We start from the raw sequence: 27,963 nt of genomic DNA, 5'->3' as shown, positions 1-27,963 counted from the left end.
TGGGTGGCACAAAATCTGATTAGATTTTTAAAAACAAATTACGGATGCTAATTATTAAAATCGCTTTTCTCTCGGGAGAGCGGGCTGGCGGAAAACTGACCTAAAGCAAATAATTAAAGCACACCGAAGTGGAACACACAGCACAAAGACCGAAGCAAAACAAGACAATGAAATCACAAAAACAGGACATGAATGACACATACCAAAAGAAAAAAATGTTAAAAATACCATGCACATACACTGAGGACATCATCACATGTTTTGTGCTAGTGATCGAACAGTCATTGAAACTCGATTCGAGCTGGATAGGTTTTTATTGCTTTGCATTATGTCGATGAGCTATCCTCAATAATTCATCTAGTTTCTTTTTTAATTCTGTCTGCATTTTGACTTAACTTAATAAGAAGCACTTGTTTAAAAGCAGATTTGATTTCATCGTAAATTAACTCCTGCATCTCAGGGTCAATCACATAACACTTTTATTTGTAGTGGATTTATTTTTTCCTTATATTCTATCAATTAAAAAATGTCAAGGTGGTAACCATCGTGAGGTTAAACCTTATAAAAAGGTTTAAATCATTAAAAGTGTAAATAAATAATGTACTTTGCTTTCAAATATATATATATATATATATATATAAAACTCATAAATATTCTACGTGTCTAAGAACTTACAACATGCGTTTTTACTATACTTTCAAATGCTTGATCTTAGGTCTCGTACAGCTTTAATCGCCATCCGTTAATTTATTTTAAATTTAGCAAGTGGACCGAAAGTTTTCAAGCAGCTCGGGGGTGAATGACAGCATCATAGAGCACCATCACATTTCACAAGATCAGCAGGGCTCCCATGCAAGGCAATGGACCCCAGCTCATGCTAACCCGACCCGCCACTTCGCAAGCCACACTGCGATGCCCTGTCTCGCGATGATGATGTCAGCACTCCAGCAAAGAAATATTTACCTGTGGTTGTACCTGGGAAATCTTTAGCTGTTGCCATGGACGCAGACAGAAAAAGGCAGTAAGGGAAAAAAACAAGGGACATCACAAGGGGAGAGAATTAAAAGAAAGAAAACACACAACTCAAAACCAAACTTACTGACCGCATAAACCTGCAGTCAGAGCTGTGCACATGGAAGACTGAGACATAATGATGTACAACAACAATGTACACATACATTTGGACATAACATAATATATCCGACGGTACTGATTTTACTTAGTTAACTGTTGAAGTTAAGAAATTGTCATTTGAGTTAATCATTTGATTTACTTTCACAGCTAGACAGGCATGAAAAATAGGGATGACCGAATGACCACAGAGTGATTCTGAATGTGCGTGTTTGTCCACACAGGACTGTTATATCTGCCCTTTGGTTTGCTGAAACAGAGCAAAGTGTCGGATTAGAAATACCTTTTATCTCTCACCTTCTTTGACACACTGACAGCCAGAATTTCAGCTGTTGCTGCCGCTTTTATCCCTGAACACTGGAACTGAAAACCTTTTAGTCCAATTGGAAAAAAAAATTGGCTGATGGGAAAAGGTGGAGATGATGTGAAGGGGCAGTGAGAAAGAGCGAGCGAGCGAGAGAGAAAGAAAGAGAGAGAGAGAGAGAGAGAGAGAGAGAGAGAGAGAGAGAGAGAGAGAGATAGAGAGAGAGAGAGAGAGAGAGAGAGAGAGAGAGAGAGAGAGAGAGATCCCACTTAAGGTCAATAGTGTTACTGGTCCATTTCTGTATTTCTCCCAAACCTTAGGGCCGATTCACACCAACTGTGTGGCGTGAGCGTCTCAGCTGCGTGGCGTGTCCGTTTTTATTTAGGCTCCCATGTTAGCAGGTTTGACCGTGCACACCGCCTGCATGACACGCGCGTGCATGCTAGGAATAGGGCAGACGCCTATTTTTGACGCCACACGCAAGCGTCTTGGAAGCGTCAGGTCAGTTTATGAATAGGAAACATGCACAGGCTAGCAGCAGCAGTGCTGCGTCAGAAACGCTTCTGGTAAGCAAGGGCATGGAAAACGCCACGCAGCTGCCATGCGAAAGACCAACCCATTCTCACTTCCCAAGGCGTCAAAATCTGAAGCATGTTCAAACGCCTTCAGCGTCAGTATGAAGACGCGAAGGGTGCCCATATGCGTCACTATATAGACGAAATGGGAATCCCGGAAGGTGATCCCGTCACGTTATGCGACGATCGGCAGGATCATGCCGCTTCTGGACGGTAACTACTCAATTTTTGTTCCAAATTTTTTACCATTGTCGCTTGGGGTTGGGGTTAGAACGACTTTCTGTTACATAAAATTACATACTTACCCAAACCCAACTCTAACTCTAACCCCAAGCGACAATGGTTTAAAAATCAGAAGACAAAAAGTATAAACCAATACAGACATCCTAACCCGAACTCTAACCCCAAGCAACAGTGGCTTAAAAATCAGAAGACAAAAAGTATAAACAAACTGACATCCAAACCCCAAGCGACAATGGTTTAAAAATTGGAAAAAAAATGAGTCGCCACCATCCAGAAGCGGCATGATCCCGCCAATCGCCGCACAACGTGACGGCATCACCTTCCGGGATTCCCTTTCGTCTATATCCGACGCTAAAAGATTAGCATGAAAGCAAAGGAGTTCCCATTTCGTCGATATAGTGACGCATAGGGGCACTCTTCGCGTCTTCATACTGACGCTGAAGACGTTTGAACATGCTTCAGATTTTGACGCCTTGGGAAGTGAGAATGTGTTGCAACGACACGCAACAGACACGGTCCTTATAATGTCCATTTCAACTCTCAAAATGTATTTTATTGATTTTAATGGGGAATGAATGTACATAAGCTTTGTTTTGCAAGCCTATACGCTGCTCCTGCTTTTGACATGAGTGAGGGGATTAACATTAGTTTAATTACAGACAATAGACTACTGTACAAGACGTGGCAACAAGGAAGTATGGAGAACCTCTGTACCAGATCTAGGCAGGTGGTGCTGGGGAAGGAGGGGGGCCAGAAAAAATCCCATGGCGCGCTGCACTGACTAGAGTTCTCAAAGGCTCGGGTCGGGTCAAAAATATAAGCAAATGAGTCGGGTCGGACCTCAAGCTTAATATTTCCGCTCAGTGAAAAAAGTATTAATTATCGCTGCTGTTCACCGTAAAGAAAGTCTGGCTGCTGCGTGCAACGTGCATCACGGAGAGGGGAAGGGGCTAAAAACAAAGTTGTGACTGCCGAGTTACAGCTATATGCTAGTCCATGCTATAGGCTAATGTTTAGGTTTTACTGAGTTGTACTATTGACGATACAGTTACATTTAACACAAACTTACCACTCAGAAACGTCCATTAACAATCTCTAAGCAATTGACTAATCCTCAAATTCCATATCTTCTTTTGATACAGACTTAAAGGAACACGCCCACATTTTGAGGATTTAGCTAATTCACCGTATCCCCCAGAGTTAGATAAGTCCACACATACCTTTCTCATCTCTGTGCATGTGGTAACTCCGTCTGATGCAGCCCGCGCTAGCTTAGCTTAGCACAAAGACTGGAAGTGAATGGCTCCAGCTAGCAAACTGCTCCCAATAAGTGACAAAATAACCATTTTCGGTAAAAAAGCTAAATTCACAAAATGTGGGCGTGTTCCTTTAAACATAAGGTCTGTTTGCACACAAACAGAGCTACCGAAAGGACCTGCTCTTAGAAACAGCCAATCAGAGCAGAGCTCAACATCATTATCCTTTCAAATAAGGTAATAACAGACCATTTCTTATGGGGACAAATCCTAATCCTGGATCAATTTTGCACCTAATAAAGCCACATACCTATGTAGATATCAGAGAACAATTTAGCATATTATTACAATGCATTCTTTGGCACCTTTAAATATAATATAATAACTTTTGGTTTTAAGAACAATATGTTTTTTGCATTATTACATTATTTTCATTACAATTAATCTCATTTGCCTACAAACTTTCATGCAAAAATATTGCAATGTGTATTTATTTTGATGTATTACTGTAATGTGATTTATTTTCATTGAATGATTAATAATTACATTTTTAATTTATACACTGACATGTTTTCTTGTTATTCATCCGTTGTGCATTTGGTTTTAAACTACAGATCATTTCACCCAAACTATAATAATAAATGTAGTCCCGGCGGGCCGGTGTCCTGCAGAGTTTAGCTTAAAGTTGCCTCAGCACACCTGCCTGGATCTTTGTAGTAAGACCTTAATTAGCTGCTTCAGGTGTGCTTGATTAGGGTTGGAGGACTCCGGCCCACCAGGACTGAGTTTGGGCACCCCTGCTTTGGTCAAATGTTTTTTTTTTTTATGTTTTTCTCATTGTAGCACTCTTCTCACTCCCTAATGCTTAAAGCGTCTACATCAGAAACATGAATGTTTGCTAATTTCCTCAGCCTGGACTTCAAAAGCAGGTTGTTTTGAACACTCTCTGTATGAAGCGGGTCTCATGCACACTTTTTTTACATGTCTGCTAAACTGTCTGCAGATACATAATTAGCTGTTTCTAAAAGACTTAAGACCCAAGGGAAAATGAAAAAGTTAAAAAGAGCCATAAATACAACTCAGCAGTTTAGAGATATTTGGCAAGGATTTAGTTTAGGGTCAAACTGGCTCGGGAGTGGCTCGCAAAGCTTTTCATCTCTTGCGATAAGACGTCAGTGTTATGGATGTTTGCGTGGTATTCCGGGCAAGTAAATGAAAGTCTTTCTTCTGTGTTTAATTAAGAGGGGGGTGGTAAAGGATAGATGCTGATTATGGGAAGTGAGTAATAAATATTTGACCATTCCAAGCAACTATTGGGCTGGATTAAACCCATGAGACAAGCTAACTGCTGATGCTCATTTACAAGTCAGGATAGCCAGAGGGAATCTCATATGCACGGACCTACTGCTAAATACAATTACACTATACATTACACCTGCAGCAGATATGTCAAAGGTCTCGCACCAGCTCTACATAACCCACACCGGAGCACAATACATAGATTTTCGCATTTAGCAAAACAATTGCATTGGCTATGGACAGGGCTGAAAAAATGTGGCCTTTGCTCTATCAATAATGCTGTTTGCTAATCTACGTTTGTCCTTTTGGTAGTTCTGCGCTAATGTCTAGTGAATAAAAGGAGTTTTTTTTACGGGAGTATTGACTGGATAATGAATGTAGAGAATAAGGTTTGGACCTGTTATTGGTTCTATTAATAATTCTTGTTAAAGGATTACTCCACTTTCTTAAAAAAATCCAGATAATTTACTCACCTCCATGTCATCCAAAATGTTGATGTCTTTCTTTGTTCAGTCGAGAAAAAATTATGTTTTTTTTAAGGAAAACATTCCAGGATTTTTCTCATTTTAGTAGACCTCAACAGTTTACAGTTTCAATGCAGTTTCAAAGGGCACTAAACGAACCCAAACGAGGCATAAGGGTCTTATCTAGTAAAACGATTGTCATTTTTTACAAGAAAATACAAAAAAGCACTTTTAAACCACAACTTATCTTCTTGCACTAGCCGTGTGATGCGCCAGCGCGACCTCACGTAATTGCGTAAGCACGTCGAAAGGTCACACGTTACATGAAACGCACATTTGCAGACCATTTAAAACAATAAACTGACACAAAGACATTAGTTCGTATTATTTTCCAAACTTTTTCATACACTGGGGCGGAAGTTTCTTGACGTGATGACCAGATGTGGAAAGAGTATTGAAATATTGTACTCAAGTAAAAGTAAAGTTACTTTAATAATATTTTACTTAAGTAAAAATAAAATTACTTGCCATAAAAATTTACTCAAGTAAAAGTAAAAAGTAAGTCATTTTAACTTTACTCAGAGTTTTACAGCGGGAAGAGGTGGAGGATTCTAGTATAGTTAAAAAATGACAAGGGAATATAAATCTCAAACTAGTTGTTTTTAATTATAGGAACATCTTTACAATTAAAGTGCAATAACAAAAAGTTAATAAAATAAAAAGCTTTTTTTAAACTAAGAAACATTTATGAAATTGTTTAATGATTTTTACATGTGAGTTATGCACTTTTGAAGGTGGTCAGCAGCTAGTAAATACAATCACTATAGTAAGGTTGTAATTGATGTATTGCTGGTAACATACATTATTTTATTAAACTATATATCTAGTTTAAATGAGCATATAATGAGATGAGTGCCATGTCTATATACATTTGACACGTTTATTATATTCTTACTTCCCTGATCTGGGGACCTGATGACCTTTATTCTTCTCTCTCTCTCTCTCTCTCTCTCTCTCTCTCTCTCTCTCTCTGCAATGTCTAATGACCTGCGCATTCTCGAGGACATTCTTAAGTTGTGTTTGACTTGAAAAAAGCTGCTAGACCTAGAAAGATAATGCGCATGGTATTAAAAACGCGTCATGCAAATGAGCGGTAAAAACCCGGTCGGCAATTTCGTACTCAAGAGCATGAATCCTACCTTTCATAGGAATGAAACACTCGTTTGCCGTCAGTAGAAAGTGGTCGCTTAAATATGACCAGGGGTTTCTTTCATAAGATTTGAACTGAGGTGGGTCTGCATTAATGCACGCCTGTCTCGTCCGTCTCCATGGTTCTTTTTGCGCGTTCCCCCGCCCATCAATCATCCGTTGCGCGTCTTTATCACCTTGCTTTTTTTTAAAAATATTTTTTTACTCAGTAACGGATATGATTTTAAAATGTAGCGAAGTACAATACTTTAAACAAAACATACTTAAGTAAAAGTAAAAGTACAGATTTTAAAAACTACTCAAAAAAGTAAAAGTAAACAAAAAACAACTCAATTACAGTAACGTGAGTAAATGTAATTCGTTACTTTCCACCTCTGGTGATGACGCATTACATGAGGTCGCTCTGGCGCGTCACACGGCCGGTGCAAGCCAAGAAGTGGTTATATTGTATATTTTGTATATTTCTTGTCAAAGATGACAATCGTTTTGCTAGATAAAACCCTTATACCTCGTTTGGGATTGTGTAGAGCCCTTTGAGAAAAATCCTGGAATGTTTTTAAAAAAAAAAATGTATTTCTTCTCGAAAGACATCAACATTTTGGATGACATGGGGGGTGAGTAAATTATCTGGATTTTTTTTTTTAAAGAAAATTGAGTAATCCTTTAACAGGATAGCTCCCTCCAAAAAATAAATTTCTGCCTTTATTTACTCACCCTCAAGTGGTTATAAACCTGTATTGATTCAAAGACAGATTGTTTAGGAATGTTTGTAACCAAACAGTTTTTGAGCACCATAACTTAATAGTACCTATTACTACACAATTTTTCTTCCCCACTATGGAAGTCAATGGTGATCCTGCTTCCTGTTTGATTACAAATATTTTCCTTTATGTTCAGTAGAACAAAGAAATTTATACAGGTTTGTAACAAGTTGAAGGTGAGTAAATAATGACAGAATTTTCATTTTTGGGTGGACTATCCCTTTACAGGAACAATAAGTAGGATTTACCCCCATCTAGCGGTGCTCTCTAGCGCCTCGGTTTTCCAAATGCGTGTTGCAACTACGGTAGTCGAAACGCATTGGTAGGCTAGTGCTTTTTGTCCCTCTCGGCTATTATAGTTTATCAATACAGTGGAACGATATGGAAGCCTCCTTGTACTTACCGGTTCAATGTAAATAAAGAGAAGAAATTCTTAGTTTACAGAGAAAGCTTTATCTATAACATCGTTGGCAGGTTTTGAACATACAGTAAGAGGACAAAATGTTACAATTCCCAATTACTAATGATAAACAATAAAACAAATATAAATGTCCCAATTCTGCCTTGAATACTAATATAACACAACCGACGCATCGTACATTATATTTATCGTCTTGTCTAAAGACCAAATATTCCCATTTCTTTCTGTCTCCAGAGAAAAGTGAACCTTTCAGCAGACACATTAATAAATGGAAATTAAAACGGTAAATGGTGATAAGTAGAGGCTATGTGATTTCAACTGACATTTATTGCCACTTGGCAGTCGTACCATTAGCAAATTAGGTTCATCCGAGAGCCGAGTCGGACAACTCATCCTGAGAGGAAGGGCTTAATAAATATCACTCGGCTGAAGTCAGACATCTAGATGAATTAGAACCAGAGCTAATGAGTCATGTGAATGAGTCTCTCTTCACACATTCTCATTCATTTTACTAGGCGGTTCAGGCTTTGGATGAACTGAATTATAAGTTATCCTGCTGGTAGATGCTGTAACTACACCATAGTAAGGTAAAAGATTTTTTTCTTTCAGAATTTGATGGAAAAGTGTCATAATATAAAACCTGCAATGTTTATAGTGGATAGTTTAAGTGAAAGGCCTAACACTAAAGTCTCTTTGCGAGTCAATAGTTCTAGTACTAAGTTACCGGAACAAGTACTGGGGTGAATACTTGAGAACTACATTTTATTGCATTCGCACTGCCAGTCGGGACTCTAAAGCCCGGAGTACAGTCTGTTTTTTACATATTCGCAAACGTATGCGCATGGTCGAACACACAGCCTTGCAAAGCATAGTTTATTTGACTCGTACATGTATGCAGACGTTCAACGCATGTGCATTGCGACAAAATGCAACGCATCTCCTGGGCTACATACTACATTCTCCTGTGGGTGCATGCACGACCTACACATACAATGTACCCCAGGTTTCAAAAATCCGGCGGTGCACGTGCCATATGCGCACTTTTCTAATGACAAAAATTGCGTCATGCGCACTGTACAAAAAATTAACTATAGAGGGTATGCATTTCCACGTGACCACGCCGGAAGTCGCCCTGTTGAGTGGCATATGATTCAACAAAATGGCTGGTTTTCATAGCTACTGCTGCGAAAATGCCAGTAAAACTGACTATTATCAGCTTAAATTGAATTTAGTTGGACTTGATAGCAGAGGTGGACAATACTTAGTTACATTAGTTACATTTTCCAAGCATGTGTGCTTTATTAGAGTGTTTGTATTGGGAAAAATTTTACTTCACTATATTTTAAAGCATGGAATCATACTGTGTATTCTTTAATATTGCATATTAACATTGATTTATTACCTAATTACATTTAAATTGTGTACTTTTACTTTTAAATGTAAAACAAAAACTTGTATTTATGAAATTTAATAGATTAAAAATTATTATAATACGCTTTGGAATGTATGTTTTCCAAAAAAAAAAAAAAAAAAACACGGATAAAATACAAATACTTGAATAAATACTTTTAAGTAGAAAGTAAAACCTCTGCTTGATATTGACCCTAGCAACTTATCAACCCACCTGTGGTCTGTGGATGTTGGCATGAATGATCAATTTATGTCTCCTTTCTGTGTTTTTTGGCAGTTTGTAAAACGATAGCTCCGAATTCTTGTTAATCTGTTAGTACAGTTTATCGCACAACAGCTTTTTCCCATTTCGGCGCGTTTTCCCCGTGTTTTCGCTGATGTCACACTGTACACAAATGCTGCCACTCTGTCTTTTGCCACTCAGTGGGCGTAACCGCAGTCACTTTCGCCGAAGGTGATGTCATGTGCATACCCTCTATAATTTGGCCTTAAAGTTACAAACTATTCGTACAGATGGCCGATCTGAAATCAGCGCAAATGACAGCAGCATTCACGCAGTGATGGGCGATGCAGAAAGCATCCAGACAGCAATCTGCCCCAAACAATAAGCTTTTGTCCCTATAATACACATTTGCAAATACCTGCATATTGTCGCCACATCGTCATGTTAATGGTCACGACAGAAAGTTACATGTTTATGTGCAGTGTGTTTGTTTATGTCTACATTTTCGTAGAGTAAGTATAAACTGGGATTTTTTTAAATGTCACTGCCAGTGTTTTGTTTGGCATGCTTTTGGCCAATAAACATACACTTGTGCCCTAATCCAGAGTGGGAGCTAATTTAATTTCCAAAAAGACGGTCTTGGTACTTAAATCATCCCTAGTTCATGTGGTGCAAACACGCTAAAAAGCGTGTAGTCCCACAAATAGTTTGACAAATCTCACATATTTCTCTTTATTACAAATAAGTTATTTGAACCTTCCAAATGATTTTTCTCTGGGATTCCTGTTGGGTCTGTTGGAAGCTGTGCTGCGGGTTCGTCTCTGTCCCCGTTGCTCCGTATTTTCCTTCCAATTTTGGCCTGGCGGATGTTGTCCGCATTGGCGGTGGACCCTTGGTTGTCTGTTGTTCTCTTTCTACACTTCCTGTTTCGGAGAACCAACTTATCATTCTTGGCTCCGTTTCACTTTTGTGGGAAATACTGCAGCCACCAGCAGTTTCTCCAGCATCTTCTCGTCTTGTAAACTAGGGCAGAGGAGTTTACCGTGTGTGTGTGTTTTGATACTGATTGTGATGGATAATAACGTAAACTTAAATAAAATAAACAATGAACATATGAGAATACAAGATAAAGTTATGGATTTATTATCCTCTTGAGGTTAGTGTGAACCAGACGCACTTACCGTACACATACAGGATAAATTCATCGCTGTTAGTCCCGAGGTGGTTAGTGGCCTCACAGCGATACGTGCCGTTGTCTGTTTTGTTTAACGTTGTGATGATGAGATCTCTGCCCTCCACGATCATTCGTTCAACATCAGGAAGCTCTCCGCCATCTTTTGTCCAAAACACCGGCTCTGGCCTAAAAACGATAGCGGTTTAGCTCAAGGCTGTTATGGCTTTTCAGATATTTCTAGTGATAGTCACTGTATTTGTCTTTGCATAACAACTATTGCATGTTTATTTGTCATTATAGTAGTTTACTTCTCTATGTAAATTAAATGAAGAGTTAAATGCATGCTGTTCAGCATGTCTGACATTCACTGATAAAGATGCAATGCATTCTTCCCTGTGTTGTAAACTCCTCACATTTATATGCACATTTGATATTGTTGCACAAACAATGCACAGAAATAGTAACCAGGGCTGTTAAGCGCTCAAAGCACCATAAAGGTTTATTTGATTTAAATGCTATTTTCAAAGTTTTCAATAGCCATAAAACTAGAAGTCCTTTATTTATTTGTGGCCCTTAAATCTTATACATCCGAGTTTGTATTCTGTGGAAGAAAGTCTTATGCATTTACATTTACACAGTAAATGATGACAAACTTTATTTCTGGTTGAACTTTATCGTCAAATACTTTTATTTGTTTGGGCTGTACAGCGGGTTACATTTAGTGAGATTTGTGTAAAATATTTTTTTCTATTGAGAGAACTTCTTACAGTTTTGTCCTCTACCTCAGAAAGGTCACATAAAAAAAGAGTTACAACCGTCTTCCAACCATTATATGACACACTAAATCTCACTGAAATATCAAGATCTGATTTAGTATTATTGCCTTTTTGCTCTCGGTATGCAGATAAGGTCCCCCTTGAGACGTGACGATTCTGCACCTTCAACATCATAAGACAAAAATATTGGAACAACATAATTAAAGGAAAGCCGGACTCACAGTGGGTTGCCCTTGGACACACACTCCAGTTTGAAGTACTGTCCTTCCTGTGGTACTATTACTGAGTGCACAATTTCTACTTGAGGAGCATCTGGAAAGGAAGGGATAGAACAAGATCAGAAAGGGGAAAAGTAAAGTAGGAGAAAAGTAAGAAAGAAAGGGAAAAGAATGGAGGGAAGGGAAAAGAAAGGAAAATAGTAAAAAAGAGGATGAAACGGGAAGTGAATGAAAAAGAAAGGAAGTGAAGGTAAGTGAAAGACAGAAAAGGAAAATAAAGAAGGTGGAATTTAAAATAAATTAAAGAATAAGTAAAAAGTATGAGAAAAAAGGAAGTGATGGAAAAAGAAAGAAAGCGGAAAGAAATGAATGTAAGAGAAAAGAAAGGAAATGAAATGAAAGGAGGGGAAGGGGAAAAGGGAAGTGGAAAGAAAAAAAGGAGAGGAAAAAGTAAAAGGGGAGGAAAAAGGAAGTGAATAAAAAGGAAAGGAAGATAAGTGGAAAGACAGAAAAGAAAATAAAGGAAGTGGAATCAAAAGAAAGGCAAGTAAGGAAGATAAAAGAAGTATGAGGAAAGAAATGACAAGATGGGAAAAGAAAGAAAGAAAGAATGTGGAAAGACATGAAACTAGGAGAAAAAAGGACAGTAAAGGAAATGATAGGAGGGCAAGAGGAAAGGAAAGAAAAGAAAGAAAATGATTGGAAAAGTGAAAAGAAAGGGGAGGAAAAGGAAGTGAATGAAAAGGTAAGGAAATAAAGGTAAATGGAAAGAAAGGAAAGGAAAGAACAAGGAAAAGAAAGGAAGTGAAAAGAAAATGAAGGGAAACGAAAGAAAGTGGGACTCAAAATAAAACAAGAAAGGAAGATGAAAGAAGAGGGAGTATGAGAAATGAAAGGACCGGTAAGGAAATGAAAGGAAGGGAAAAGGAAGGAAGTGGAAATAAGGAAAACGAGAGGAAAAGAAGGGAAGTGGAAAGAAAATGAAGGGAAACGAAATAAAGTGGGACTCAAAATAAAAGAAAGAAAGGAAGATGAAAGAAGAGGGAGTATGAGAAATGAAAGGAGCGGTAAAGGAAATGAAAGAAAGGAAAAAGGAAGGAAATGGAAATAAGGAAAACGAGAGGAAAAGAAGGGAAGTGGAAAGAAAATGAAGGGAAACGAAAGAAAGTGGGACTCAAAATAAAAGAAAAAAAGGAAGACGAAAGTAGAGGGAGTATGAGAAATGAAATGACCGGTAAGAAAATGAAAGGAAGGGAAAAGGAAGGAAGTGGAAATAAGGAAAACGAGAGGAAAAGAAGGGAAGTGGAAAGAAAATGAAGGGAAATGAAATAAAGTGGGACTCAAAATAAAAGATAGAAAGGAAGATGAAAGAAGAGGGAGTATGAGAAATGAAAGGACCGGTAAGAAAATGAAAGAAAGGGAAAATATAGGAAGTGGAAATAAGGAAAACACAAGGAAAAGAAGGTAAGTGGAAAGAAAATGAAGGGAAACGAAATAAAGTGGGACTCAAAATAAAAGAAAGAAAGGAAGATGAAAGAAGAGGGAGTATGAGAAATGAAAGGACCGTTAAGGAAATGAAAGGAAGGTAAAAGATAGGAAGTGGAAATAAGGAAAACATGAGAAAAAGAAGTGACATGGAAAGAAAATGAAGGGAAACTAAAGAAAGTGGGACTCAAAATAAAAGAAAGAAAGGAAGATGAAAGAAGAGGGAGTATGAGAAATGAAAGGACCGGTAAGAAAATGAAAGGAAGGGAAAAGGAAGGAAGTGGAAATAAGGAAAACGAGAGGAAAAGAAGGGAAGTGGAAAGAAAATGAAGGGAAATGAAATAAAGTGGGACTCAAAATAAAAGATAGAAAGGAAGATGAAAGAAGAGGGAGTATGAGAAATGAAAGGACCGGTAAGAAAATGAAAGAAAGGGAAAATATAGGAAGTGGAAATAAGGAAAACACAAGGAAAAGAAGGTAAGTGGAAAGAAAATGAAGGGAAACGAAATAAAGTGGGACTCAAAATAAAAGAAAGAAAGGAAGATGAAAGAAGAGGGAGTATGAGAAATGAAAGGACCGGTAAGAAAATGAAAGGAAGGGAAAAGGAAGGAAGTGGAAATAAGGAAAACGAGAGGAAAAGAAGGGAAGTGGAAAGAAAATGAAGGGAAACGAAATAAAGTGGGACTCAAAATAAAAGATAGAAAGGAAGATGAAAGAAGAGGGAGTATGAGAAATGAAAGGACCGGTAAGAAAATGAAAGAAAGGGAAAATATAGGAAGTGGAAATAAGGAAAACACAAGGAAAAGAAGTGACGTGGAAAGAAAATGAAGGGAAACGAAATAAAGTGGGACTCAAAATAAAAGAAAGAAAGGAAGATGAAAGAAGAGGGAGTATGAGAAATGAAAGGACCGTTAAGGAAATGAAAGGAAGGGAAAAGATAGGAAGTGGAAATAAGGAAAACATGAGAAAAAGAAGTGACATGGAAAGAAAATGAAGGGAAACTAAAGAAAGTGGGACTCAAAATAAAAGAAAGAAAGGAAGATGAAAGAAGAGGGAGTGTGAGAAATGAAAGGACCGGTAAGAAAATGAAAGGAAGGGAAAAGGAAGGAAGTGGAAATAAGGAAAACGAGAGGAAAAGAAGGGAAGTGGAAAGAAAATGAAGGGAAACAAAATAAAGTGGGACTCAAAATAAAAGATAGAAAGGAAGATGAAAGAAGAGGGAGTATGAGAAATGAAAGGACCGGTAAGGAAATGAAAGGAAGGGAAAAGGAGGGAAGTGGAAATAAGGAAAACGAGAGGAAAAGAAGGGAAGTGGAAAGAAAATGAAGGGAAACTAAAGAAAGTGGGACTCAAAATAAAAGAAAGAAAGGAAGATGAAAGAAGAGGGAGTATGAGAAATGAAAGGACCGGTAAGAAAATGAAAGGAAGGGAAAAGGAAGGAAGTGGAAATAAGGAAAACGAGAGGAAAAGAAGGGAAGTGGAAAGAAAATGAAGGGAAACAAAATAAAGTGGGACTCAAAATAAAAGATAGAAAGGAAGATGAAAGAAGAGGGAGTATGAGAAATGAAAGGACCGGTAAGGAAATGAAAGGAAGGGAAAAGGAGGGAAGTGGAAATAAGGAAAACGAGAGGAAAAGAAGGGAAGTGGAAAGAAAATGAAGGGAAACTAAAGAAAGTGGGACTCAAAATAAAAGAAAGAAAGGAAGATGAAAGAAGAGGGAGTATGAGAAATGAAAGGACCGGTAAGAAAATGAAAGGAAGGGAAAAGGAAGGAAGTGGAAATAAGGAAAACGAGAGGAAAAGAAGGGAAGTGGAAAGAAAATGAAGGGAAATGAAATAAAGTGGGACTCAAAATAAAAGATAGAAAGGAAGATGAAAGAAGAGGGAGTAGGAGAAATGAAAGGACCGGTAAGAAAATGAAAGAAAGGGAAAATATAGGAAGTGGAAATAAGGAAAACACAAGGAAAAGAAGGTAAGTGGAAAGAAAATGAAGGGAAACGAAATAAAGTGGGACTCAAAATAAAAGAAAGAAAGGAAGATGAAAGAAGAGGGAGTATGAGAAATGAAAGGACCGGTAAGAAAATGAAAGGAAGGGAAAAGGAAGGAAGTGGAAATAAGGAAAACACAAGGAAAAGAAGGTAAGTGGAAAGAAAATGAAGGGAAACGAAATAAAGTGGGACTCAAAATAAAAGAAAGAAAGGAAGATGAAAGAAGAGGGAGTATGAGAAATGAAAGGACCGTTAAGGAAATGAAAGGAAGGGAAAAGATAGGAAGTGGAAATAAGGAAAACATGAGAAAAAGAAGTGACATGGAAAGAAAATGAAGGGAAACTAAAGAAAGTGGGACTCAAAATAAAAGATAGAAAGGAAGATGAAAGAAGAGGGAGTATGAGAAATGAAAGGAACGGTAAGAAAATGAAAGGAAGGGAAAAGGAAGGAAGTGGAAATAAGGAAAACGAGAGGAAAAGAAGGGAAGTGGAAAGAAAATGAAGGGAAACGAAATAAAGTGGGACTCAAAATAAAAGAAAGAAAGGAAGACGAAAGTAGAGGGAGTATGAGAAATGAAATGACCGGTAAGGAAATGAAAGGAAGGGAAACGAAAGAAAGTGGGAATAAGGAAAACACGAGGAAAAGAAGTGACGTGGAAAGAAAATGAAGGGAAACGAAAGAAAGTGGGACTCAAAATAAAACAAGAAAGGAAGATGAAAGAAGAGGGAGTATGAGAAATGAAAGGACCGGTATGGAAATGAAAGGAAGGGAAAAGGAAGGAAGTGGAAATAAGGAAAGCGAGAGGAAAAGAAGGGAAGTGGAAAGAAAATGAAGGGAAACGAAATAAAGTGGGACTCAAAATAAAAGAAAGAAAGGAAGATGAAAGAAGAGGGAGTATGAGAAATGAAAGGAGCGGTAAGGAAATGAAAAGAAGGGAAAAGATAGGAAGTGGAAATAAGGAAAACACGAGGAAAAGAAGTGACGTGGAAAGAAAATGAAGGGAAACGAAATAAAGTGGGACTCAAAATAAAAGAAAGAAAGGAAGATGAAAGAAGAGGGAGTATGAGAAATGAAAGGAGCGGTAAGGAAATGAAAGGAAAGGAAAAGGAAGGAAGTGGAAATAAGGAAAGCGCGAGGAAAAGAAGGGAAGTGGAAAGAAAATGAAGGGAAACGAAAGAAAGTGGGACTCAAAATAAAAGAAAGAAAGGAAGATGAAAGAAGAGGGAGTATGAGAAATGAAAGGAGCGGTATGGAAATGAAAGGAAGGGAAAAGGAAGGAAGTGGAAATAAGGAAAGCGAGAGGAAAAGAAGGGAAGTGGACAGAAAATGAAGGGAAACGAAATAAAGTGGGACTCAAAATAAAAGAAAGAAAGGAAGATGAAAGAAGAGGGAGTATGAGAAATGAAAGGACCGGTAAGGAAATGAAAGGAAGGGAAAAGGAAGGAAGTGGAAATAAGGAAAACGAGAGGAAAAGAAGGGAAGTGGAAAGAAAATGAAGGGAAAGGAAAGAATGTGGGACTCAAAATAAAAGAAAGAAAGGAAGATGAAAGAAGAGGGAGTATGAGAAATGAAAGTACCGGTAAGAAAATGAAAGAAAGGGAAAATATAGGAAGTGGAAATAAGGAAAACACAAGGAAAAGAAGGTAAGTGGAAAGAAAATGAAGGGAAACGAAATAAAGTGGGACTCAAAATAAAAGAAAGAAAGGAAGATGAAAGAAGAGGGAGTATGAGAAATGAAAGGACCGGTAAGAAAATGAAAGGAAGGGAAAAGGAAGGAAGTGGAAATAAGGAAAACGAGAGGAAAAGAAGGGAAGTGGAAAGAAAATGAAGGGAAACGAAATAAAGTGGGACTCAAAATAAAAGATAGAAAGGAAGATGAAAGAAGAGGGAGTATGAGAAATGAAAGGACCGGTAAGAAAATGAAAGAAAGGGAAAATATAGGAAGTGGAAATAAGGAAAACACAAGGAAAAGAAGTGACGTGGAAAGAAAATGAAGGGAAACGAAATAAAGTGGGACTCAAAATAAAAGAAAGAAAGGAAGATGAAAGAAGAGGGAGTATGAGAAATGAAAGGACCGTTAAGGAAATGAAAGGAAGGGAAAAGATAGGAAGTGGAAATAAGGAAAACATGAGAAAAAGAAGTGACATGGAAAGAAAATGAAGGGAAACTAAAGAAAGTGGGACTCAAAATAAAAGAAAGAAAGGAAGATGAAAGAAGAGGGAGTGTGAGAAATGAAAGGACCGGTAAGAAAATGAAAGGAAGGGAAAAGGAAGGAAGTGGAAATAAGGAAAACGAGAGGAAAAGAAGGGAAGTGGAAAGAAAATGAAGGGAAACAAAATAAAGTGGGACTCAAAATAAAAGATAGAAAGGAAGATGAAAGAAGAGGGAGTATGAGAAATGAAAGGACCGGTAAGGAAATGAAAGGAAGGGAAAAGGAGGGAAGTGGAAATAAGGAAAACGAGAGGAAAAGAAGGGAAGTGGAAAGAAAATGAAGGGAAACTAAAGAAAGTGGGACTCAAAATAAAAGAAAGAAAGGAAGATGAAAGAAGAGGGAGTATGAGAAATGAAAGGACCGGTAAGAAAATGAAAGGAAGGGAAAAGGAAGGAAGTGGAAATAAGGAAAACGAGAGGAAAAGAAGGGAAGTGGAAAGAAAATGAAGGGAAACAAAATAAAGTGGGACTCAAAATAAAAGATAGAAAGGAAGATGAAAGAAGAGGGAGTATGAGAAATGAAAGGACCGGTAAGGAAATGAAAGGAAGGGAAAAGGAGGGAAGTGGAAATAAGGAAAACGAGAGGAAAAGAAGGGAAGTGGAAAGAAAATGAAGGGAAACTAAAGAAAGTGGGACTCAAAATAAAAGAAAGAAAGGAAGATGAAAGAAGAGGGAGTATGAGAAATGAAAGGACCGGTAAGAAAATGAAAGGAAGGGAAAAGGAAGGAAGTGGAAATAAGGAAAACGAGAGGAAAAGAAGGGAAGTGGAAAGAAAATGAAGGGAAATGAAATAAAGTGGGACTCAAAATAAAAGATAGAAAGGAAGATGAAAGAAGAGGGAGTATGAGAAATGAAAGGACCGGTAAGAAAATGAAAGAAAGGGAAAATATAGGAAGTGGAAATAAGGAAAACACAAGGAAAAGAAGGTAAGTGGAAAGAAAATGAAGGGAAACGAAATAAAGTGGGACTCAAAATAAAAGAAAGAAAGGAAGATGAAAGAAGAGGGAGTATGAGAAATGAAAGGACCGGTAAGAAAATGAAAGGAAGGGAAAAGGAAGGAAGTGGAAATAAGGAAAACACAAGGAAAAGAAGGTAAGTGGAAAGAAAATGAAGGGAAACGAAATAAAGTGGGACTCAAAATAAAAGATAGAAAGGAAGATGAAAGAAGAGGGAGTATGAGAAATGAAAGGACCGTTAAGGAAATGAAAGGAAGGGAAAAGATAGGAAGTGGAAATAAGGAAAACATGAGAAAAAGAAGTGACATGGAAAGAAAATGAAGGGAAACTAAAGAAAGTGGGACTCAAAATAAAAGATAGAAAGGAAGATGAAAGAAGAGGGAGTATGAGAAATGAAAGGAACGGTAAGAAAATGAAAGGAAGGGAAAAGGAAGGAAGTGGAAATAAGGAAAACGAGAGGAAAAGAAGGGAAGTGGAAAGAAAATGAAGGGAAACGAAATAAAGTGGGACTCAAAATAAAAGAAAGAAAGGAAGACGAAAGTAGAGGGAGTATGAGAAATGAAATGACCGGTAAGGAAATGAAAGGAAGGGAAAAGATAGGAAGTGGAAATAAGGAAAACACAAGGAAAAGAAGTGACGTGGAAAGAAAATGAAGGGAAACGAAAGAAAGTGGGACTCAAAATAAAAGAAAGAAAGGAAGATGAAAGAAGAGGGAGTATGAGAAATGAAAGGACCGGTATGGAAATGAAAGGAAGGGAAAAGGAAGGAAGTGGAAATAAGGAAAGCGAGAGGAAAAGAAGGGAAGTGGAAAGAAAATGAAGGGAAACGAAATAAAGTGGGACTCAAAATAAAAGATAGAAAGGAAGATGAAAGAAGAGGGAGTATGAGAAATGAAAGGAGCGGTAAGAAAATGAAAGGAAGGGAAAAGGAAGGAAGTGGAAATAAGGAAAACACAAGGAAAAGAAGGTAAGTGGAAAGAAAATGAAGGGAAACGAAATAAAGTGGGACTCAAAATAAAAGAAAGAAAGGAAGATGAAAGAAGAGGGAGTATGAGAAATGAAAGGACCAATAAGGAAATGAAAGGAAGGGAAAAGATAGGAAGTGGAAATAAGGAAAACATGAGAAAAAGAAGTGACATGGAAAGAAAATGAAGGGAAACTAAAGAAAGTGGGACTCAAAATAAAAGATAGAAAGGAAGATGAAAGAAGAGGGAGTATGAGAAATGAAAGGACCGGTAAGAAAATGAAAGGAAGGGAAAAGGAAGGAAGTGGAAATAAGGAAAACGAGAGGAAAAGAAGGGAAGTGGAAAGAAAATGAAGGGAAATGAAATAAAGTGGGACTCAAAATAAAAGATAGAAAGGAAGATGAAAGAAGAGGGAGTATGAGAAATGAAAGGAACGGTAAGAAAATGAAAGGAAGGGAAAAGGAAGGAAGTGGAAATAAGGAAAACGAGAGGAAAAGAAGGGAAGTGGAAAGAAAATGAAGGGAAACGAAATAAAGTGGGACTCAAAATAAAAGAAAGAAAGGAAGACGAAAGTAGAGGGAGTATGAGAAATGAAATGACCGGTAAGGAAATGAAAGGAAGGGAAAAGATAGGAAGTGGAAATAAGGAAAACACAAGGAAAAGAAGTGACGTGGAAAGAAAATGAAGGGAAACGAAAGAAAGTGGGACTCAAAATAAAAGAAAGAAAGGAAGATGAAAGAAGAGGGAGTATGAGAAATGAAAGGACCGGTATGGAAATGAAAGGAAGGGAAAAGGAAGGAAGTGGAAATAAGGAAAGCGAGAGGAAAAGAAGGGAAGTGGAAAGAAAATGAAGGGAAACGAAATAAAGTGGGACTCAAAATAAAAGATAGAAAGGAAGATGAAAGAAGAGGGAGTATGAGAAATGAAAGGAGCGGTAAGAAAATGAAAGGAAGGGAAAAGGAAGGAAGTGGAAATAAGGAAAACACAAGGAAAAGAAGGTAAGTGGAAAGAAAATGAAGGGAAACGAAATAAAGTGGGACTCAAAATAAAAGAAAGAAAGGAAGATGAAAGAAGAGGGAGTATGAGAAATGAAAGGACCGTTAAGGAAATGAAAGGAAGGGAAAAGATAGGAAGTGGAAATAAGGAAAACATGAGAAAAAGAAGTGACATGGAAAGAAAATGAAGGGAAACTAAAGAAAGTGGGACTCAAAATAAAAGATAGAAAGGAAGATGAAAGAAGAGGGAGTATGAGAAATGAAAGGAACGGTAAGAAAATGAAAGGAAGGGAAAAGGAAGGAAGTGGAAATAAGGAAAACGAGAGGAAAAGAAGGGAAGTGGAAAGAAAATGAAGGGAAACGAAATAAAGTGGGACTCAAAATAAAAGAAAGAAAGGAAGACGAAAGTAGAGGGAGTATGAGAAATGAAAGGACCGGTAAGGAAATGAAAGGAAGGGAAAAGATAGGAAGTGGAAATAAGGAAAACACGAGGAAAAGAAGTGACGTGGAAAGAAAATGAAGGGAAACGAAAGAAAGTGGGACTCAAAATAAAAGAAAGAAAGGAAGATGAAAGAAGAGGGAGTATGAGAAATGAAAGGACCGGTATGGAAATGAAAGGAAGGGAAAAGGAAGGAAGTGGAAATAAGGAAAGCGAGAGGAAAAGAAGGGAAGTGGAAAGAAAATGAAGGGAAACGAAATAAAGTGGGACTCAAAATAAAAGATAGAAAGGAAGATGAAAGAAGAGGGAGTATGAGAAATGAAAGGAGCGGTAAGAAAATGAAAGGAAGGGAAAAGGAAGGAAGTGGAAATAAGGAAAACACAAGGAAAAGAAGGTAAGTGGAAAGAAAATGAAGGGAAACGAAATAAAGTGGGACTCAAAATAAAAGAAAGAAAGGAAGATGAAAGAAGAGGGAATATGAGAAATGAAAGGACCGGTAAGGAAATGAAAGGAAGGGAAAAGATAGGCAGTGGAAATAAGGAAAACATGAGAAAAAGAAGTGACGTGGAAAGAAAATGAAGGGAAACTAAAGAAAGTGGGACTCAAAATAAAAGATAGAAAGGAAGATGAAAGAAGAGGGAGTATGAGAAATGAAAGGAACGGTAAGAAAATGAAAGGAAGGGAAAAGGAAGGAAGTGGAAATAAGGAAAACGAGAGGAAAAGAAGGGAAGTGGAAAGAAAATGAAGGGAAACGAAATAAAGTGGGACTCAAAATAAAAGATAGAAAGGAAGATGAAAGAAGAGGGAGTATGAGAAATGAAAGGACCGGTAAGAAAATGAAAGAAAGGGAAAATATAGGAAGTGGAAATAAGGAAAACACAAGGAAAAGAAGGTAAGTGGAAAGAAAATGAAGGGAAACGAAATAAAGTGGGACTCAAAATAAAAGAAAGAAAGGAAGATGAAAGAAGAGGGAGTATGAGAAATGAAAGGACCGGTAAGAAAATGAAAGGAAGGGAAAAGGAAGGAAGTGGAAATAAGGAAAACACAAGGAAAAGAAGGTAAGTGGAAAGAAAATGAAGGGAAACGAAATAAAGTGGGACTCAAAATAAAAGAAAGAAAGGAAGATGAAAGAAGAGGGAGTATGAGAAATGAAAGGACCGTTAAGGAAATGAAAGGAAGGGAAAAGATAGGAAGTGGAAATAAGGAAAACATGAGAAAAAGAAGTGACATGGAAAGAAAATGAAGGGAAACTAAAGAAAGTGGGACTCAAAATAAAAGATAGAAAGGAAGATGAAAGAAGAGGGAGTATGAGAAATGAAAGGAACGGTAAGAAAATGAAAGGAAGGGAAAAGGAAGGAAGTGGAAATAAGGAAAACGAGAGGAAAAGAAGGGAAGTGGAAAGAAAATGAAGGGAAACGAAATAAAGTGGGACTCAAAATAAAAGAAAGAAAGGAAGACGAAAGTAGAGGGAGTATGAGAAATGAAATGACCGGTAAGGAAATGAAAGGAAGGGAAAAGATAGGAAGTGGAAATAAGGAAAACACAAGGAAAAGAAGTGACGTGGAAAGAAAATGAAGGGAAACGAAAGAAAGTGGGACTCAAAATAAAAGAAAGAAAGGAAGATGAAAGAAGAGGGAGTATGAGAAATGAAAGGACCGGTATGGAAATGAAAGGAAGGGAAAAGGAAGGAAGTGGAAATAAGGAAAGCGAGAGGAAAAGAAGGGAAGTGGAAAGAAAATGAAGGGAAACGAAATAAAGTGGGACTCAAAATAAAAGATAGAAAGGAAGATGAAAGAAGAGGGAGTATGAGAAATGAAAGGAGCGGTAAGAAAATGAAAGGAAGGGAAAAGGAAGGAAGTGGAAATAAGGAAAACACAAGGAAAAGAAGGTAAGTGGAAAGAAAATGAAGGGAAACGAAATAAAGTGGGACTCAAAATAAAAGAAAGAAAGGAAGATGAAAGAAGAGGGAGTATGAGAAATGAAAGGACCGTTAAGGAAATGAAAGGAAGGGAAAAGATAGGAAGTGGAAATAAGGAAAACATGAGAAAAAGAAGTGACATGGAAAGAAAATGAAGGGAAACTAAAGAAAGTGGGACTCAAAATAAAAGATAGAAAGGAAGATGAAAGAAGAGGGAGTATGAGAAATGAAAGGAACGGTAAGAAAATGAAAGGAAGGGAAAAGGAAGGAAGTGGAAATAAGGAAAACGAGAGGAAAAGAAGGGAAGTGGAAAGAAAATGAAGGGAAACGAAATAAAGTGGGACTCAAAATAAAAGAAAGAAAGGAAGACGAAAGTAGAGGGAGTATGAGAAATGAAATGACCGGTAAGGAAATGAAAGGAAGGGAAAAGATAGGAAGTGGAAATAAGGAAAACACAAGGAAAAGAAGTGACGTGGAAAGAAAATGAAGGGAAACGAAAGAAAGTGGGACTCAAAATAAAAGAAAGAAAGGAAGATGAAAGAAGAGGGAGTATGAGAAATGAAAGGACCGGTATGGAAATGAAAGGAAGGGAAAAGGAAGGAAGTGGAAATAAGGAAAGCGAGAGGAAAAGAAGGGAAGTGGAAAGAAAATGAAGGGAAACGAAATAAAGTGGGACTCAAAATAAAAGAAAGAAAGGAAGATGAAAGAAGAGGGAGTATGAGAAATGAAAGGAGCGGTAAGGAAATGAAAAGAAGGGAAAAGATAGGAAGTGGAAATAAGGAAAACACGAGGAAAAGAAGTGACGTGGAAAGAAAATGAAGGGAAACGAAATAAAGTGGGACTCAAAATAAAAGAAAGAAAGGAAGATGAAAGAAGAGGGAGTATGAGAAATGAAAGGACCGGTAAGAAAATGAAAGGAAGGGAAAAGGAAGGAAGTGGAAATAAGGAAAACACAAGGAAAAGAAGGTAAGTGGAAAGAAAATGAAGGGAAACGAAATAAAGTGGGACTCAAAATAAAAGAAAGAAAGGAAGATGAAAGAAGAGGGAGTATGAGAAATGAAAGGACCGTTAAGGAAATGAAAGGAAGGGAAAAGATAGGAAGTGGAAATAAGGAAAACATGAGAAAAAGAAGTGACATGGAAAGAAAATGAAGGGAAACTAAAGAAAGTGGGACTCAAAATAAAAGATAGAAAGGAAGATGAAAGAAGAGGGAGTATGAGAAATGAAAGGAACGGTAAGAAAATGAAAGGAAGGGAAAAGGAAGGAAGTGGAAATAAGGAAAACACAAGGAAAAGAAGGTAAGTGGAAAGAAAATGAAGGGAAACGAAATAAAGTGGGACTCAAAATAAAAGAAAGAAAGGAAGATGAAAGAAGAGGGAGTATGAGAAATGAAAGGACCGTTAAGGAAATGAAAGGAAGGGAAAAGGAAGGAAGTGGAAATAAGGAAAACACAAGGAAAAGAAGGTAAGTGGAAAGAAAATGAAGGGAAACGAAATAAAGTGGGACTCAAAATAAAAGAAAGAAAGGAAGATGAAAGAAGAGGGAGTATGAGAAATGAAAGGACCGGTAAGAAAATGAAAGGAAGGGAAAAGGAAGGAAGTGGAAATAAGGAAAACACAAGGAAAAGAAGGTAAGTGGAAAGAAAATGAAGGGAAACGAAATAAAGTGGGACTCAAAATAAAAGAAAGAAAGGAAGATGAAAGAAGAGGGAGTATGAGAAATGAAAGGACCGTTAAGGAAATGAAAGGAAGGGAAAAGATAGGAAGTGGAAATAAGGAAAACATGAGAAAAAGAAGTGACATGGAAAGAAAATGAAGGGAAACTAAAGAAAGTGGGACTCAAAATAAAAGATAGAAAGGAAGATGAAAGAAGAGGGAGTATGAGAAATGAAAGGAACGGTAAGAAAATGAAAGGAAGGGAAAAGGAAGGAAGTGGAAATAAGGAAAACGAGAGGAAAAGAAGGGAAGTGGAAAGAAAATGAAGGGAAACGAAATAAAGTGGGACTCAAAATAAAAGAAAGAAAGGAAGACGAAAGTAGAGGGAGTATGAGAAATGAAATGACCGGTAAGGAAATGAAAGGAAGGGAAAAGATAGGAAGTGGAAATAAGGAAAACACAAGGAAAAGAAGTGACGTGGAAAGAAAATGAAGGGAAACGAAAGAAAGTGGGACTCAAAATAAAAGAAAGAAAGGAAGATGAAAGAAGAGGGAGTATGAGAAATGAAAGGACCGGTATGGAAATGAAAGGAAGGGAAAAGGAAGGAAGTGGAAATAAGGAAAGCGAGAGGAAAAGAAGGGAAGTGGAAAGAAAATGAAGGGAAACGAAATAAAGTGGGACTCAAAATAAAAGAAAGAAAGGAAGATGAAAGAAGAGGGAGTATGAGAAATGAAAGGAGCGGTAAGGAAATGAAAAGAAGGGAAAAGATAGGAAGTGGAAATAAGGAAAACACGAGGAAAAGAAGTGACGTGGAAAGAAAATGAAGGGAAACGAAATAAAGTGGGACTCAAAATAAAAGAAAGAAAGGAAGATGAAAGAAGAGGGAGTATGAGAAATGAAAGGAGCGGTAAGGAAATGAAAGGAAAGGAAAAGGAAGGAAGTGGAAATAAGGAAAGCGCGAGGAAAAGAAGGGAAGTGGAAAGAAAATGAAGGGAAACGAAAGAAAGTGGGACTCAAAATAAAAGAAAGAAAGGAAGATGAAAGAAGAGGGAGTATGAGAAATGAAAGGACCGGTATGGAAATGAAAGGAAGGGAAAAGGAAGGAAGTGGAAATAAGGAAAACGAGAGGAAAAGAAGGGAAGTGGAAAGAAAATGAAGGGAAACGAAATAAAGTGGGACTCAAAATAAAAGAAAGAAAGGAAGATGAAAGAAGAGGGAGTATGAGAAATGAAAGGACCGGTAAGGAAATTAAAGCAAGGGAAAAGATAGGAAGTGGAAATAAGGAAAACACGAGGAAAAGAAGTGACGTGGAAAGAAAATGAAGGGAAACGAAATAAAGTGGGACTCAAAATAAAAGATAGAAAGGAAGATGAAAGAAGAGGGAGTATGAGAAATGAAAGGACCGGTAAGAAAATGAAAGAAAGGGAAAATATAGGAAGTGGAAATAAGGAAAACACAAGGAAAAGAAGTGACGTGGAAAGAAAATGAAGGGAAACGAAATAAAGTGGGACTCAAAATAAAAGAAAGAAAGGAAGATGAAAGAAGAGGGAGTATGAGAAATGAAAGGACCGGTAAGGAAATTAAAGCAAGGGAAAAGATAGGAAGTGGAAATAAGGAAAACATGAGGAAAAGAAGTGACATGGAAAGAAAATGAAGGGAAACTAAATAAAGTGGGACTCAAAATAAAAGAAAGAAAGGAAGATGAAAGAAGAGGGAGTATGAGAAATGAAAGGACCGGTAAGAAAATGAAAGGAAGGGAAAAGGAAGGAAGTGGAAATAAGGAAAACACGAGGAAAAGAAGTGACATGGAAAGAAAATGAAGGGAAACTAAAGAAAGTGGGACTCAAAATAAAAGAAAGAAAGGAAGATGAAAGAAGAGGGAGTATGAGAAATGAAAGGACCGTTAAGGAAATGAAAGGAAGGGAAAAGATAGGAAGTGGAAATAAGGAAAACATGAGGAAAAGAAGTGACATGGAAAGAAAATGAAGGGAAACTAAAGAAAGTGGGACTCAAAATAAAAGAAAGAAAGGAAGATGAAAGAAGAGGGAGTATGAGAAATGAAAGGACCGGTAAAGATAAAAGAAAGGAAGTGGAAAAGAAAGAAAAGTATGGGAAAATAAGGGACAGGGAATTGATGGAAAGGAAAAAGGAAATGGAAAGAAAGAAGAAAAGAGTTAAGAAAGAGGAGAAAAAAGGAAGCAAATGAAAAGGAAAGGAAGTGAATGTAAGTGGAAAACCGGAAAGGAAAGAAAGAAATATAAGGGAAAAATGAAGCGGGAATCAAAAGAAAAAAGGAAGATGAAAGAAGAGGTTTATCAGAAAATAAAGGGTGAGAAAAAGTAAAGTGGGGAAAAGAAAGGACAGGAAAGGAAAATGAAAGGAGGGGAAGAGGAAAGAAAGGAAGTGGAAAGAAAATAAGGGAGGGGAAAGAGGAAAGACAAGGAAAAGAAATAAAAGGGAAAGATAGTGAAACATATATATTATATATAAATTAATTTTTCTTTTCTTTTCCTTGTCTATCCTCTCTCTCTCTCTCTCTCTCTCTCTCTCTCTGTATGTATGTATACACATATATGAAACATGTACAATCACAATATTGTCAAGTACTGATTCATCACACTTTGTCCTAACCATGAAGGGCACGATAAAGCCACAAGAGAGAAATTCAGTCTTTTCAGGGGTATTCACACTGACAGTGATCTGACAGTGACCATAAATCATTTCAATGAGGGGAGGTGATTTGAGGCAACAAAGTTGAGCAGACTCACATAAACGTGCAAGCTACACAATGCGGCATCTACCAATAGGAGACGACTACAGACAACCAAGTTTCTGTGATTACAGCAGGATGCTGCAGTTAATAAAAAAATGCCTACTAGCATCTAACAGTGCAGTCGGTAGGTGACCTTCAGTTATTTAATCAACGAAATCCCCAATGGGAAGTATTTTTTTGATTGCATGGTTTCAGTACAATCCCACTGGTCCAATATCCTACCCCACTTTAATATGGCTGTGATTTGTCATTTACACAACATTTTAAACATGAAAGAAGTCATGCAGTAGCAGTTACATTTAATGAATATTTCTGAGTGATGAAGTAAAGGAAAAAGTGAAGCAGTGTTCAAGGTTTCACAGCTCAGGATTGATTCATTGAGATGGACATTCTGAATTGATTTACAGAAATGAATTCAGCCCTGAATTAATTTTTTAAAATGTTTAAGTTAATACAGTATCAAAATTATTGAGCCATATTGTAACCCTCATTCGCTACCTTATTTTCTGAATAAAAAAATCTCACCAGTAACACGAAGTACAAACTAATAAAAAACAGAAACCCCTTTATAGACAGAAACACCTTTATATAGATGCGTACACAGCACCGTATTATTCTTGTAATGTTTAATGGCGGGTTGCCCCGTATAGTGTATATGCGCCCTCATGCCATGCATCCGATACAGCAGGTGGCAGTATGCACCTATGAAGTTATTTCGCAACACGCCATTAAACACTACAAGAAGAAGAATGTGGTGTGAACGCGCATATTGCTATGGGGATAGTGTTGTATTAGAGGTAAAAAAATATTAATACTGTTCGGTTTCTGAGCGTTTTGTGCCTTAGGACATTGATGTGTCGTCACGAGCCGCAGGATTTAATTTGGATTTGTCTGTGCCTTTTTTTTAGATTTTGATCAGATCAGATTTTGCTACCATCCACTTGCATTATACGGCTGACAGACTGAAACGATTGGAGTTAAAAAGCTGCATTTGTGTTCAACTGAAGAAACAAAGTTACCTACATCTGGGGGTGAGCTGATAAACATAAAAAAATAATTTTAAGATGAACTATCCCTTTAAGTTTAGACTCGCAATGGGTGTTCAAACTTGAGTTT

The 27,963-nt window shown here is 37.3% G+C and overlaps 1 protein-coding gene across 5 annotated transcripts in view; it reads right to left on the bottom strand.

The window, feature by feature from the left end:
• Window positions 1–27,963, bottom strand: part of cadm2b (cell adhesion molecule 2b) — a 153,931-nt gene that overhangs the window by 19,108 nt on the left and 106,860 nt on the right. For 3 of the 5 annotated variants that reach the window (XM_073862654.1, XM_073862657.1, XM_073862655.1), the window contains exons 7-8: window positions 11,468–11,558; window positions 10,478–10,656 (exon numbers count right to left, since the gene is read on the bottom strand). In XM_073862654.1, coding sequence (XP_073718755.1) covers window positions 10,478–10,656; window positions 11,468–11,558 — 270 coding nt within the window. Of the gene's footprint in view, window positions 1–963; window positions 991–10,477; window positions 10,657–11,467; window positions 11,559–27,963 lie in introns of all 5 variants that reach the window. The other 2 variants (XM_073862656.1, XM_055195986.2) reach the window with 1 other exon arrangement.

The sequence above is a fragment of the Misgurnus anguillicaudatus genome, chromosome 24 (genome assembly GCF_027580225.2).
Source record: "Misgurnus anguillicaudatus chromosome 24, ASM2758022v2, whole genome shotgun sequence".
NCBI lineage: Eukaryota > Metazoa > Chordata > Actinopteri > Cypriniformes > Cobitidae > Misgurnus > Misgurnus anguillicaudatus.
The sequence above is the reverse complement of the archived record's forward strand: the minus strand, read 5'-3'. Positions and strand labels throughout refer to the sequence as shown.